Source organism: Anticarsia gemmatalis, chromosome 21 (assembly GCF_050436995.1).
Source record: "Anticarsia gemmatalis isolate Benzon Research Colony breed Stoneville strain chromosome 21, ilAntGemm2 primary, whole genome shotgun sequence".
NCBI lineage: Eukaryota > Metazoa > Arthropoda > Insecta > Lepidoptera > Erebidae > Anticarsia > Anticarsia gemmatalis.
Window position 1 is genome coordinate 11,309,880 of NC_134765.1, and position 15,947 is coordinate 11,325,826.

Here is a 15,947-nt window from a genome sequence, read left to right on the forward strand (position 1 = left end):
AAGTTAATGGTTGATACTTCGCTAATTTAAATAATAAAAAAATTGTGCTTTATACCACTGAAGACCTCTCGCCCTACCTTATATACCTACACATTGTAGGAAATAAGACACGGTAGCGGCACGTTGTTTATTCAAATGGCAGAACAATAAGAAGTAATTGTACAGTAATTAATTTAAAAGTACTGAAGACGGAATTATTTAGAAATTATTCAAAATTGATTTGTTTTTAACTGATTCAAACGATAAGAAATGTTTCGATCTTGCAGGGACCCGAGTATCACTCGTGTGTGGCTTTTAAATATTGTTTAGTATAGGGTAATATGAATGTAATTTCTTCATGTTACATGAATATTGAATAGACCTGTTGAACAATACACAGTTGGTTTCATAGCTAGTGTTAATACAATTATGTACAGAGTGCGTGTGTTTCATTCAGTGAGTGTTAATATCTGCATACAGTGTGTTAAGTTAGTACCGCGTCTCCACCACACCACCACCACACGACCACCACATGACCACGCCACCACCAAGACGATATACAATGTTAGTGTGTACTACTATACATGTAGCTCTACAGCATTAGGTTTAGTAAAACAAGTCGAACTATATACCACGATTATAGCAAGATTCCACCTTATATGAATACGTTTACAATGTCATTATTATTTCAGCAAGGACCTACAAATGAAATATCATAGCAAATTACTTTATTTTATATCGGTTTACTCTCCATGGGAACAGAGTTGTGCATGTGTGTATTTGAGCAACTGGATCATAATAATATAATAAATGAGCTCTTGCTATAATGGTTATGTTATTTTATTTCAAGTTTACAACTATGTTACAACTACAGAGTACTCCTTACGATTAGTGAATGAAACGAGCTGTTAGTATCCCATACGTTTATTACAAACATACAAACAAACAACATATTTACAAAGAGCTGTAGACTTTACCACCAGTACCAGTTACACCGAGCTATCGTTGTGATCCACTAGCGACATCTACACATATGATTGTAAACAAATATTCTCAATACCCAAGTGGAAAGAGTTGTTTGAGAGTTAGAAGTTTCAGTGAGTTTACTTGTTAAATTAAATCGTCGAATTCTCCCGAACTTCGCGTCTTAGCTCAAACTTGAGTGAATCATGTCTGACATCATTCAAAGTCACTCAAATGCCCAACTATCACAGGGATTGTAATGTTAGTCACCTTGACGATAGCTCAGTGCGTCAGGTAACACCCACAAGTAAGCCCAGCACCGCGGGCCGCGTGCAACACTCACCGCTCTGCTGGCTGTCCACGGACGCGCGCGACACCTCACTGCGCGCCGGCGACTCGCGCACCACGGACACGTCGCGCGCCGCGTTGTCCCGCGACACACTGTCCCGCGACACGTTGTCCCGCGACACATTGTCCCGCGAGCCAGTGTCGCGCGGCACGTCGTCGAGCGCGGCCCGCAGCTGCGCCCAGTGCTCGCGCAGACGTAGTGCCTTGTCCCGCACCTCGCCCGACACTGTCTGCTTCGCGGACACACACTCGCGCTCCATGTTGTTATAGTTCTCTAACACTTCACGCACTTCCGATTCACGGTCTTTCACCATTGCCTGTGAACAATATACTAACGGTTAAAATCATGAAGTCTTTAATTCAAAGAAAATAAACATCCTGATGGAACATCTAAAGGATTAACTTCACAAACCTTTTAATCGATAACAATTTTTTTTTGACGGGCTCATCTAAGATCCATATAATAACCTAAATATACCTAAACTTATAAAACAAAAGAGTGCAAACTCACAGCGATCTCCTTGACGGTGTCGTCTCTCTGCGGCTGCGGCGCGTGGTGCGCGCGCTCGAGGCTGGCGGCGGCGTCGGCGGCCCACGCCAGCGCCGCGTCCAGCCGCGCCGCAGACTTGCTCAGCGCCGCCAGCTTGCTGTTGATGTACTCGCGGTGCGCCGACAGACTTGCCTGCGCCTGTGCATCAAGTCACATTTCAATAGCATCACTCCTACTTTAATCATAATACTTATAGCTATACCACTACTAAAAATAACGATGTCAACCCGTCGCGTCGCCAGTTTGTCCACGCGGCCCAGATTTTGCTTGAACAATAAGGCGAAATATTAGCAAGTGTCGCGTCGCACCACAACTTGTCTACTATTAGTCGGAGCGAGCACAACTTAACACCCTGGTTTCTAACATTTCTGCTTAGGTACTCAGTACTACGATATTTCCTTTTTGTTTTTGTTTAACTATATCTGTTTGAAATAAGTTTCAACGACCTCAATCAATACTGGACGAAACAGGAATATAATTATATTCAGATCATCCGAACATAAATAATATATTTTAAACTCTGGGCCACATGTACGCTCAAAGTAACTAATTTAGCAAAACATATTCGCTCGGTGCGATATTACTAAATTTCAGTGGCGTTAATGTGCCATAACTGCAACGCGTATAATTACATCGTAATTACCATTAGTGGCTGAGCGTTGCTACGACGTAGCGTAGTACGTAGCACACGTAGCGGGCCCTCTACGCCGAGGGGTGTTCAGTCTAGCCACGCACTCGGCGGTGCACTTAACCCCGACACACGGCTACACGCTGTGGCGACGTACACACTGTACGTATACGTGCTCAACGACGTCACGTGCACGTACACGCACGATGCACTTTTGACTTAGCAACACTAATCCTTCTAGCGTGACCATCTTCACGTTTGTGAAATTAGCTACACAGTGGCGACGCTTGCTCTACGGCACTCTTATTTTGTTTATTAAATAGAATATTTTTAGCAACACGTTACATGTTTATTATACCTAACAATGAAGTTAATTCATTAATTTTGAAGCTTAAAGATCACTTCGTAATGAATGGACAGAAATAGAAGCATGAGAGTGGTGTGTACATAGTAATAGTATTGTGTCGTCATGAGGTGACAGCACCAGGCCGCGTGGGCGTCGTCGGCGACAACGTGCTATACTCGTCACGGTGTCAATGAACTTTCAGTGTCATGCTATTATCGTATACAATAGTTTAAAGGTCGCCCTGACGAGTGATTGTTACACTACAGCTGATCAATAAATATGAAGTAACTAGGCAATATGTCCAATACGACTATTTTTGATCTATCTCATAACATTTCTCATGCGACTGTAAACTTATACTTTGAGTAAAATGTGATATGTAAATATTATGTTTGAGTGATAATGTACTAGTGTGTAGGTAGAGTGCAGCGTGGCGGCGGGCGCGTATGTCGGCGGCGGCACTTAGCGACACTCGTGGCGCCGCGAGCCGCCACACGCGCTACACCGCACCGCACTGTACAGTTTGTGTGTTTGTTTGTACACCTCTCTCACGTGCTTCACGTCCCAGACGTGTTCATATTTCACACAAAAACTCGGAGTACGTTTCAGTTACTTTTTGTTTTCATAAACAATCCTTAGATGACTGATTCGTAGTCCTCTTCTTTGTTGGACAAACACTAGTATCTTGCTCACAATTAATTAAACTACACATATGTGTTCACATACAAGCACGCTATCCTCAACGTGATATACACACGATGTTACAGACAGTGGCCACTGAAACGTAAGGAGTACGTACCTTCTCAAGTTCAGCCTGCAGCAGCGCGGGCTGCTCGCCCTTGGGCAGCTGCTTGTTCTTGCGCAGCACCTCCATGTCCTTCAGCTTGTTGGCCAGCTCCTCCTCGCGAGCCTGCACACAACAACACACATTCTTATACAAGATATACGGATTCACGGAATAGTTTGATTTCATATTTATCGCCAAATAAGATAATCTAAGCAAACATTCATTTGTTTTTGGCGTCGTTGAAATAAACAAAATATGTTGGCAAACTTTCCACGCTCTGGATCAATTTATAATTGGGAACACATTACAGCGCTGCATATATTTTCACGAGCCAGCATCCAAATTGATGTAATAAATATGATAGGTAGTGAAAATCTAAATTATATCGCTAATGGCAACATCGCGCTGGTGGCGCGGGTGGCGCGGGTGGCGCGTTAACAGCCAATAAGGCTTACGGCGCGCACGCCACGGTACTCGCTCACTAACGCCGGTAAATGCACCACGCATACCGCCAGGTGCTGCAACTACGTGCCTACGTACGACGATATTTAATTATTATATTTGCACAACAGTTAGTGTTCTCCAAAAATGTTTCGCTAGGTATTGAACCATAGTACCTGCGGCAGAATACTTGAATTTTACAATAACTTGGTGTCTAAACTTCATTAAAAAGATTCGGGAAATTATGAAACTTCACGATTTTGTTCTTTAATTGTGAATCTGCTGTAATATCAATACAATTTTATTTATACTGATTCGATGGGAACCGATGACTATGAGTATAATATCATAATAACACCTAACTCAATAAACTGTACAGTAACTACCTACCAGCTCTTATAAACGACTATCAGAAATACCGTTATTGAAGGTAACGACAACGTTTAAAGAGATAAGCACTCAGTCAGGAGGAGGCATTCGAACAATTTGTGAGTATTAGCGGGCGCGGTGCGGGGGCGGTGCGGGAGCGGAGCGGGCGCGTGTCGTTAACGCACATTAGTGATACGATTCGTGTACGTACGTCTCTCGGGCGCGATACCGACGATACCACACATTAAACGACATTTCAATATATCGCATAAATATTACAGTAATTTGCTTAAACGGCTCTTATTTTGTAAAGGAGCTTTTAGATTCTTACTTCTCTAGAAATGTATTATTACATGAAATTTCGAATAAGAAAAAATATCTTAACTTCAATAAAAACCCTAAAACAGTAATTTTAACGCTGTCGTCGATATAGGTATAAACAAGTGAGTACAGTAAGTAGTATGCGGTGGTGCGGGACTGGAGACGCTGACAAGCGTGGCCTCCGTATCGATTGACGTTCGCTCAAAGATTAACGGCTCAATTTGGTGAGCTTATGGCGCGATCTGCTGAATGCGCCGCACTGAGGCCGCACTCAGCTCGGTACGGAACGACGCGGGGATGCATCGTATAATGCATACGTACGTGGAGGGGGAGATTAAAACCCTAATGCATTACCGTTCGCCGAACGTTTTTTGGAGCCTACTCCTCGTATGGAAATCGTGGAACGGTGTACATTCCTATAGTTTCTACACCTACAAACATTCTTGCAAATTGAATTTACCCTCCAACAGCGGATTTAAGACAAATTTCTTGTTTTCAGACGTGTTAATTAAATTAACAACAGACAGACAGCCTTTGAGATTTGACAATTAGTCGTCACACAAAGTTAAAGTGTAAGTTGAACGCAGCAACAGACGCGTGTCGTGTACATGGGTAGGTACTAATTAAATGCATGTATAACACAGACGGAGGGTGCAGCGCTCGACTGCACGCGGCGCGACACGGTGCGGTGCGGTGCGGCGCGGTGCGGCGTGTCGCGGCGACCGGTGGGCAGACGACATCCATTCACTTTTACGAGTGTCGCCATCGATCGGCGAGAGCCGCGTACCCTCGCGACTACTCGACACGACGCGGCACGATGCAGCCTAGTTCATCTGTATACGTACTATACATGTTCGTGGAAATGTTTGATATGACATTTACCCACAGGATGTTCATAATTAAACTGAAAATATATCAGATATAACGACTGCCATTTACTCTGAACGTGCAACTGCAAAATTCAATTAGTTAACTTGTCTAAACTATATTTGTATTTAAGAGTTCTATTTCAAATATTAGCCACGTCAAAGGCCTTCGGGCGGCTTGAACAACTTTGACACTAGGTTGAACACTAACCATACGATAAGAAGAAGAAGATTTCAAATTGTCGAAATAAGTCAAACTTAAAGTCGCTGTAACAGTTGTTATGACGCTGCAAAGCTACCCCAGTAATGAAAGCTCGGTGTAAATAAGAGTGAAAGTAATTGTTCAGTAGTAACGAGTGTAACGTGACAACTCTCACTTTTGATACACCTCTACGATACACACACACACACGCACACATACACTCTCTACTGGTGTAGCACAATAAATAACCGCGTGAATATTAATAATCAAAATAATACATACGAGTATCAAACACGTTTTTAATCAGAGATCACTAAACAAATCACATGACAGTCGTAGTGGCGCGTCATTCACTAGAGACAAGTGCTGGTAGTGTAACGTCTGTGTCAGTCGGAGGTGGCACCTCACAACACGCACACTCGCGGAAATGCCCACCGGGATACTAAACATAAGCGGCGAGCGCACCGCTCAGCTATACTTCATGAGTAGTGCGATCAAACCAATCTGATACTGCGCCGATCATCACAGCGGTGAGATCAGCGCGACGCGCGCGCGGCACTTACGACGTTGTGGCACCGAGCACACAACATGGGACACGAATATTTTCATAGATTCAGAAATAGCCCGGCGCGATAGTTCACGTACATGTGCGACTCATCACTACACTTCCTTGTAGGGACGCTGAAACCACTGCATACACTGCATCTACTGCATGCACTGCATACACTGCACGTACGGAAGGGCTCGGTGCATATATCGTTACGTAACAACTGTTCTAAATTTTCTGGAGCTAATGACAAACAAATGATAGCTGAGTGGAATAAGTTGACACCTGACATGTGGTTGATAGTTCGAACCCGAGAGAACAATCTTATATATGTACAATCTTGCTAGTTCAATATTTCAGTATAAACTGAGATGTAAACGTCAAACGTATATCAAGACGATGTCGTTTATATAATCCCGAGGGGCCTCGATGAATGCCGCGACAGTTCTGACGTGTGGCGAGCCATGCCAGACTGATGCCGATCATAACTCTTTGAAGCGATCACAACAACACACCCGACCGCTATGAGCAAACTAACAAATAACTCAACAAGATCCTTGAGAGGATTATACTACTAGAAACAAAACAAACTCTGGAGATGAAGATAAACTCGCTGAAGACTCTGAAGAGTAATGGTAGCGTAATTTGCGTACATTACGAGCCTTGCTTTTATAATCAAAGCCTAAGATTGGGAACTGCTCGACTTAAACCAACCTAACAAGTGCTTGAGATTACAGGATTACTCGTGGAAGTAACGCTTTAAGAATATTTTCTTCTAGTTTGAGATAATATAATATGGGAGCGATAATGGTCGGCGTGTGTATGCGCGTGCGACGTTAACTCAACGCAATGTAAACACTACGCCGGCGGTACGCTACTTTACGATTATTACACCAACACACCGACACACCGACACACAAGAGTGTTCAATACGTTCATAACATTCTATACTAGCTCTTGGCTTCAGTTTGGGCCCGCACTTTTCAGAACAAGAAGATATTTTTGTGTTTATAATATTTCATATATAAAGCGAAGTGTTGTTTATATTTCTTGTATCAAAAACAGCCTAAATAATGTAAATATTTTAGTATAACACTGAAATGACTAAATCTGTGAAAGGTTATTGACCTTTGTCAGTTCAAAAATGCACTTAAATGTCACGATGCACACAAACAAACAATATTAATTTGACGTAGAGGAGTGTTCGGAACAGATGTTTCAGTATTCGGAGTGAGTTATCAGTAGAGTGTGTGTTGATGCGAGGGTGACGACTGATATACACACATTCACGTTATACATATAACGATGTTCAGTAAGTGTGAACTCTCTGTCAGTCCGTCAGTTCACACTGTTCGCGGCTGAATAGCGACGCGAGTCACTTCACGGACGTTCACACTGACGATAGGTCACAGCGGAACATCTTGTGTTTACTAACAAGGTCAGGATCACATCGCTCAACTCGACAATATGATCATAACTAGCCTAAATGATTATAAGAATGATACCTAGTTCAGTTTCTATACTAACTCGTATACAACCCTTGTCTATTGTCTACAGTAGATACGTCAGAGCGCTTTGGGCTATATAACAGCCATAATAAATTATTAACTTTAGTGGTGGCTAGCTCACAGAACAATCAGCTCTTTCACCCGACAGTTCCTGGACATTAAACGACGCTTTCCATTTAATATTCAATTTTACGAAGCTAACCCAAATACGTTAGTATGCAGTAAAGTGCAGCTGCATACGTCGATGTATGGAGGTGACACGTGCAGTGTGCAGGGTGCACATAGCGACACAAATAACTGGTGTATCTGTAGCGTGACAGCTTCTAATTGAACGCACCTAAATTATGGCGACATGGACTACGTCTCTAAGAATAAAACCTAAGCGAGGGGAGGTAAACTGCTGCTATTAATTATCACGGCCATATTTCAAATGTGATTTAATATTCACTTAACAGATAATTGTGTGGCTAAACTAAACCAGAATCAACAGTTTCATTGCTTTTGACTACAAGTAGAATTCCAACAAAGATCATAAATAGTGTTGTACCGAGAGTTTCCCTAATGAACTGATGAATGCGAATGTTAGGTAACTGTACGTAATAAGTGTGTAGTCGTAAGAGTACGTTTATTTATGGAACACAAACAAACGCGTTATTTTTGTCCGCCGCCGCCCGAAATATCGCGACGTGTAGCATCGGCGACCTGCGTGCGACCTGCGTGCGCTCATCACGACCATCACTTCGTCAAACTTACATTGAACCGACATCTCATCAACACATATTTAAATCTTAGATTTGAGTCCATTTTACGAAGGATACAGATTATGGAGGGCGTTAAGCAATATTTAGTTCTTACTTATTTATTGGATGGAGACATTCAGTGCGTGATACAAGAGTTGAGCATAAGGTGAGCAAAGAGGGATATTGAGAACTATAATTCAAAAAAATCATTTAGAACTTAACGTAAAATTGTTGAATGAGCGTAGTAAACGAGCGAGCGATAGATAATGACGTGCACGTGACCGCGGCGCCGGACGACACGGCACGACACGGCACAACACGGGACGACACGGCACGACACGGGACGACGCGCGGTCGCGTGTGCACTACGCTTAATGAGATTGCGGTCACCTCACCACAATGTCTATGATATATCAACCATTATAATAGTCCATTTAATACGCTATGATTTAACGCCATAAGCCATAAAGCGTCTTAATTAATATTTAATTTACCTATTACTTATTTTCTGCAAATTCATTATTATAACGCTAACCAACCCTTAAGTTACGTTACCAAAAACTACATTTAATCGAAGCAACTAATTGCACAATGTTACTGTAAAAGTGAATGAGAGTGAATGTATGAGCAGTAGATAATGACACGCAGTCTGGTGACCGCGACGCGTCGCGGTGGGTCGCGGTGAGTCGTGGTCGGTGGCGGCTGCAGCGCTCGTGCGCCCGCAACGAGCGAGCCTTAATGAGATTGCGGTCACCTCGCCGCAATCAAGGCTTATCATATGTTAACTATTATACCTGTCCATGGATTATCTACACTTGGCTTCACTTCTTAACTGCCTCTTCCAGTCAACACTAGTTTTTATTTTATTTTTTTCATTAATTAATTGCGCTTCTAAATGTGTAACGTTGTCCATTCACAAAAAGCCCAGACCCTCAAAAACGTGTTCGGGTTTCAGACTTTATCGATGTGTGTCATTATGTACGCGTATCTTGCAACACATTGTAAGCTAATAGAGGGTCGAGCGTGGCACCCCTCACCGGGCAGAGTCAGGCAGAGTCAGGCAGAGTCGGGTACAGTTCCAAAAGTGCTGCGATTGATATGGAAGCTGCGACTGCACGCATATGATAGATGTACATAACTGCGTGGGGTCATTAGCGCGGCACGTGTCGTCCGTGCCGCCGCGCCTGGCTCACACCGCACTTCATATTGTCGATCAAGTCTGAACATAGCACGACAGTGAACCGGCCGACACTCGCACTTTCTTGCGTGCACGCGAAATTATTAATAAATGATAACAAAACCCCCTGGGATTCCTAAAACCATTAGGGCTCTGGGCTCAAACTTCACTTCACTACCGACTTATTATTTTATCATACGTGCACGGTAAATCAAAAGCAAATACAATTCACATCACCGTGCGGTCACTATACAAAGAGGAGCCAGCACATCAAGTGCGGCGTCAACACCGCCACACGACAACCTAACACAAACTAGGCAATTCTTGTACTCGTGGTATGATTGTACTAAATTGGTAAAATTTTTAGGTTTCTTTATTTCGATTCTGCCGTTGCTAAAATTCCATACGAAACGATATCTAGTTTTGATCCGCGTAAAGATTGAATATTCGTCAACTTGAGGGCTTCCCTAACTGCGCTAGTCAAATATTGGCGAGAATAATTAACAGCAATAAAACATGGATTTATATTGTCATAACAGCTTTGAGTTCACAAGTCGTTATGACAGTTATGTGAGCAACAAATCAGCGCTACCCGATATAGCCGCGGCTCACAAGCGACGCACTGTCTATTACTTGTCCTAGTGTCCATGTTGCAACAAACAGAAGACATCTACACGTCACTCTGGTACTTAGCACGCGGAAACATACATGTGAGCATCACTACACGTTAGACAGTGACAACGTGATGTAAAGTTACGCCTCCATTCTTTTTGTTACTCTTACTGATCTCCGTGCGTGACAATCGCCGAAAGATATTGTTGGGCGTTACAATACGATTTATCTTAGCATCGACGTTACGAGGAAATCAACTGAAAACAAATGAATGTACGAGTATAACGTCCCGTTATTTTGACAAAATGATGCATTCAAATTGAAACGGATAATATTTAGTTACAAGTACAAGCTCCAATGTGTATTCCTCCTCTACGTAAAAGTCTAGTCGGGGGATACTCGCAAGTCGTATAAAAGCTATAAATTTCAATTTACACGTAAGTTAGCAAATAAATTGTAGATCAAACAGAGCTTTGTCGTCCGAAACAACAGCGAACTAGGAAGCGAAACGAAACTGCAAATACACAACATGCACCGCGCAAACAAACAAACAACTACACGTGACTATACCGACACGCAACGAGCATTATCAACTCTAACTCACTCACATTACAGTTCAATATTGTTTGACAACATTAGTTCAATCTCGGCTCTATGTGCGACACTGCATTGGCGTGCATTTTCTAGTTTAAGCTAATATAAGCCTTATCTGGTTATGTTAGAGTACACGTTGCTTATATCGGCGTGTTAGCAGGCGGCGGCGGGCGACTGGCAGCGCGCCAGCTCTGATACGACGCGTTTCAGGAATTTGGTAGTGAGTGCGCCTACCGAGTGATTTATAGTGCGACATGCCACAAATTATAATTGCATTTTTGTACAGATATCTAACATTTTATTGTTGAACGTGGCCAACTATACTCGTACATTGCCAACGAGTTATGACACAAACTACAAACAAAAAATAACTCCTAAATCACCATATGGACGTTTATAGCAGAATTCTGTTAAAATCGAGTTAGGATGTTTCACTCGTAACTCGAACACTTCGGTGTAGCCGGAAGTACAATCTACTCGAGTTGTGCTGTTATGTTTTTGTGATACGAACGCCGCTAAATAAATTACGTATCGAATAAAAACGAAACTAACAACACCAAATACTACTCGGCGAGATAGCGTTTTACGCATATTTTAAAAATAAGACGCCGGCGTCGCGTTCACGAGCAGGCTTCGACCGAAACCGAACATAGGCGTAGTAAAAGGGTGCGGTACCTTGACGAGGCTCAGGCGGATGGAGAGCGAGGTGCGGTCGGACACGTTGGCGCTGGTGGTGTCGAGCAGCTCGGCCACCAGGCGCAGCTGCGTGCGCGCCGCGCCGGCCCACGCCGCGCCGCCCTCGCGCACCACGAGCTGCGCCTCGGCCGCGCCCAGGCGCTCCGCCAGCTCGCCCAGCGCCAGCTGCGCGTGGTGCCAGCGCGACGCCAGCAGGTCCAGCTGGTCCTGCACGTCGCGCGCCAGCGGCGCGGCGCACGCGCCCACCACGCCGCGGCCGGCCGCGCGCGCGCCCGCCACGAGCGCGGCGCGGCTCGCCATCTGCTTGTGCAGGTCGCGCGCCTTCTGCTTGGCGTCCTTGAGCGGCGCGTCCGCCGAGCGCGCCGCGGCCAGCGTGCGCTCGGCGCCGTCCAGCCACTCGCCGCACGACTCCAGCAGCGAGTACAGGTTCGCCCACGCCGCCTGGCACTTCGTCCACCTGGCGACGACGCGTCGTCGAACGTACGGTGAGCGTTTATCGAACGACGTAAGAGTAAATTTATAATATGAGGCGGATCGGTTACCGTTCGTGTCGGTCGGCGTAGGCCCGCTCGAGCGCGGCCCACTCGTCCCGCAGCTTGTCCCGCACGCGGCGCGCCTGCGCGGGCACGTCCTTCGCGCGCTTGCTCACGCGACCGAACTCACGCTCCGTCTCCTCCACCGCCGCGCCCGTCTCCGCCATCGACGCCTTGATGCGCTACGGGTAACGATACATTTCATTTATTGATTTAGTCATCGTCGGGTTCGAGAAGCACTCGCGCCGACGATTAAGCGTATAAGTACCGCGAGCGCGTCCTCCTGCAGCGGGAAGTCGTCGTAGTCCCGGCCGCCGAGCGGATGGGCCCGCAGCGCGGCCGCCAGCGCCGCCACGCTCTCCCGCGCCAGGTTGGCGCGCGTCACGTACTCGCCGCAGCGCGCCTCCGCCTCCTGCACACACACACACTGTCAGAGCACGGTCGGGGCGCGGTCGGGTGCCGGGCTCGTCGCACTCCCGCACCTGCTTGCCGGCGGCGGGCGGCGGCGCGGCGCGGCTCCAGGCGGCGAGCGCGGCCGTGACGGCGCGGTCCGGGAGCCCCACGTGCTGCGCGCGCAGCTCGCGGCACAGCTGCTGGATGCGCTCCGCCGCGCTCTCGTGCTCCGCGTACTCGGTGCGGGCGCGCTCCTGCGGTACGAACAGGTATCCATCGATAAAACGATTCACCTCTATCTGGCTCACAGAAAACGGTACAACAAAAAAGTAGGATATTTGTCGATACACATATATGACGGTCGTCTCACCGGATCGTTCTTGACGAGTTCGTCGAGCGAGTCGCACCAGGCCTGGAGCCGGTCCACGAGCTTGGTGAGCTCCTTGACGTTGTCCTCGGCCGCCAGCGCCAGCTCGCGCTTCACCTCGATCTCCGCCATCACCATCGACCACTTGTTCCGCAACTTATCCTACACGGAACAAAAACGTGGTTACAAACTGTATAAAAGGCAAATAATTCGTCAATCGGTGCGAGATTCCTGTGAAGATACCGGAAGCCGGGAATTATTAATTAGCGTATCGTGTAATTTGTGTGCGATACCTGGAAGTGCGTCTGTATGTATTCGGCGAGCTGCGGGTTCTCCTTGTGCTTGTCGTACACGAGCGAGTCGCCGCGAGAGATCAGCGCCGCCGCGTCCGGCGCCAGCTGACCCAGCTGGTTCTTCAGAATCTATACCACAATGTCACAGGTCACCACTCATAATACTATGCACCGAAGACGTAATCATATCGAAAACAACGCGAATAAGTCAAAGAGTATCGTTCAAAGTTAATAATCCAAAATGTCGAATAGATAAAACTAGAGAAGTGTAAAATTAAAACAAGCAATAACGGGATCCGATGTTGCGATCGACTTCGGGCCCGGCGGGCACAGATTACCTCGAGGCGCTTGGCGGGGTCGCGCTCGGAGGCCACGCCGCCCACGGTGAGCAGCATGACGTCCATGCGCCGCGCCAGCGCCGCCGCCGCCGCCTCCCACTGCAGCAGCGCCGCGTCCGCCGCCGCGCCGAACCGCGCGCCCAGAGAGCTCTCCTCCGTCGCCGCCGGCGCCGCCGGGGCTGCCGGGGCCGCGGCCTCCGTGGGGGGAGAAGGCGACTGCGAGTTGACAAAACGTTACAATCGTGGTTGATTTCCAACAAGGAGGGTGTTGGAAATCAACCACGATTGTAACGTTTTTAGAGATCTTCGAAGAAACTGCAAGTGAAGTGAAACATTTAAAAGAGTCTCTCACCTTGGTGTCCTCGTCGGTTCTCTGATACTTCTCGTTCTGCACGGACTTCAATCGTTCCTTGCTGATGGGTATGTGCGACTTGGAGCCGAGCGACGGACTCTTGGGCTCGCGGGCGGGCGGCGGGCTCGCGGGCTCGTCGCTCTTCCCGGAGAGCTTGGGCGACATGGCCACCACCTGCACCTGCTTCTTCTGCTCGGGGGCCTTGATGGGCGTCGACGTCGACAGAGGCTGCTTGTCGTCAAACTCACTACATGACGCCGAGCGCAACTGTCGCCAAAATTGCATCGCTTACAATCGGAACGTTCGGTAAATAATTATATAGAACTCCTACAGATGTAATTATACTACGTTCACCTCACCTCGGTATGACGAGACGTACAACCCGTACCCCTGATCTAATGACGTCACAATAACTACGCGCATGCCTACGACTTGTACGAACACAAATGGGACAAATATCAGACACTAGGTCACCTACACGCCTGCTACATAACCTAACTAATTGCATTTACGCAATAACAGATCGTTTACCTGAGGCATGTCCTCCACTTCAGAATATATAACCTCTTCCTCCTCCGGACTCTGGCTGGATTTTCTTCTGATTCTCTCAGGAGTAGAGCCACTGATGCCGACACCTGATTTCTTCAACGCCTTGTCGGTGGCATCCACATCCTGTTTTTTATCGAAAATGACTTCAGTTGCGGATGGCTCGGGCAGCGCCGCCTGGTCCTTAGGCACCTCGTCCAGTATCAGGTACTCGTTGACTTCGTCGCGGCGCAGGTTCCTCTGAGCCTCCTTCTGTCGCACGGCGAGGTCGTAAAGGAGGGGACACTCGGTGGCCTCCCCCTCGTCCATGGGCGTCGGCGGCGGAGTCCTCATGGAGCCGTCCTCCTCCTGCTTCTCCGTGGAGGGTATCAGATCGGGCACGTCCATAGTCACTCGCATCGCCTTCGGCTTCTCCTCTTCGGAACTGTTTTTCCGCTTCAGTATACCGAGAGTGGGCCTCATTCGTTGCTCCAGAGTCTTCACTTCCACTACAAAGGTCTTGGGTTCGGTGCCAAGGTCCACGGTGGGTCGTCTCTCGTAGGTGTTGGGGCGAGCGTCAGTGTCCGAGTCGCTCAGCGACTCGTTCTCAGTGTCGTCAATGATCTCGACAGTCTCCACATTCTGCGGTATGAACTCGACCACGGCGTCGATGGCCTCGAACGGATATATCTCCATGGGTTCTATGGGACTCACGGTTGACTTCACTATCTCGTGTTCTTTCACCTCCACCATGTGGCAAGGATCCGCCTTCGGTTTCTCTGGCGCCGGCGGTTGTTTCGGCTGGATTTTGTTTTTGGATATTTGAGTGAAAAGATCGCTATCTTTGAGAAGGTTGAAGGTGCTACTGTCTTTCTTGGGCGTCTCCGGCGTGGAGGGCACGGAGCTGACGCACGAGATGGACGGCTCGATGGAGTCGGTGGACATCGCGCTACTGATACTGTCCGACATGGGACTCTCGGATATTCGTCTGCCTCGCTCTAACGAGGAACCCCTACTTCTATTGCCACCCTCTTTGATCTCTTTCTTAATAGGTACGGGACTTTTGAGCGCCAGAGGTATCTTAGACTTTTTGAGCTCTGGTTTGTCAGTGTCAGGCGTATTGACGGGGCTCTCGAGGCGCCGTTTGATAGTATCGGTAACGTTTTCGTACTCGACGAGCACCGCGCTCTCACCGAGTGTGGCCGCCTGCAAGTACAAACCGCCGATCGTTTAGTCGTAACGTTAATGTTAAGCCACACTGTTATTTACAATGTTAGTCAAACACGGGTTTACTCGTCTCGCACTCGCCGGCCGGGCGGCCTCACCTCGCCAATGATCCCAAGCGCCGTGTAGTGATGAGTGATAAAGCATGATTCCCGCCAATGTGAGTCCGTTAAAAGCTCGAGGTGGCACCCACGTGTATGTTGTATACAATGTATGCCGTGAGACACAAAGCATCGTTCACACCCGAC

At 47.2% G+C, this 15,947-nt stretch overlaps 1 protein-coding gene across 8 annotated transcripts in view; it reads right to left on the reverse strand.

The window, feature by feature from the left end:
- Dys (Dystrophin) overlaps window positions 1–15,947 on the reverse strand; it is a 595,099-nt gene that overhangs the window by 549,355 nt on the left and 29,797 nt on the right. For 7 of the 8 annotated variants that reach the window (XM_076128368.1, XM_076128365.1, XM_076128371.1 and 4 more), the window contains 12 exons: window positions 14,482–15,681; window positions 13,951–14,217; window positions 13,599–13,814; window positions 13,261–13,389; window positions 12,971–13,129; window positions 12,690–12,854; window positions 12,476–12,619; window positions 12,217–12,389; window positions 11,654–12,131; window positions 3,614–3,724; window positions 1,802–1,978; window positions 1,286–1,607 (listed from right to left, as the gene is read on the reverse strand). In XM_076128368.1, the coding sequence (XP_075984483.1) occupies window positions 1,286–1,607; window positions 1,802–1,978; window positions 3,614–3,724; window positions 11,654–12,131; window positions 12,217–12,389; window positions 12,476–12,619; window positions 12,690–12,854; window positions 12,971–13,129; window positions 13,261–13,389; window positions 13,599–13,814; window positions 13,951–14,217; window positions 14,482–15,681 (3,541 nt within the window). The remainder of the gene's footprint in view (window positions 1–1,285; window positions 1,608–1,801; window positions 1,979–3,613; window positions 3,725–11,653; window positions 12,132–12,216; window positions 12,390–12,475; window positions 12,620–12,689; window positions 12,855–12,970; window positions 13,130–13,260; window positions 13,390–13,598; window positions 13,815–13,950; window positions 14,218–14,481; window positions 15,682–15,947) is intronic. The other variant, XM_076128373.1, reaches the window with a different exon arrangement.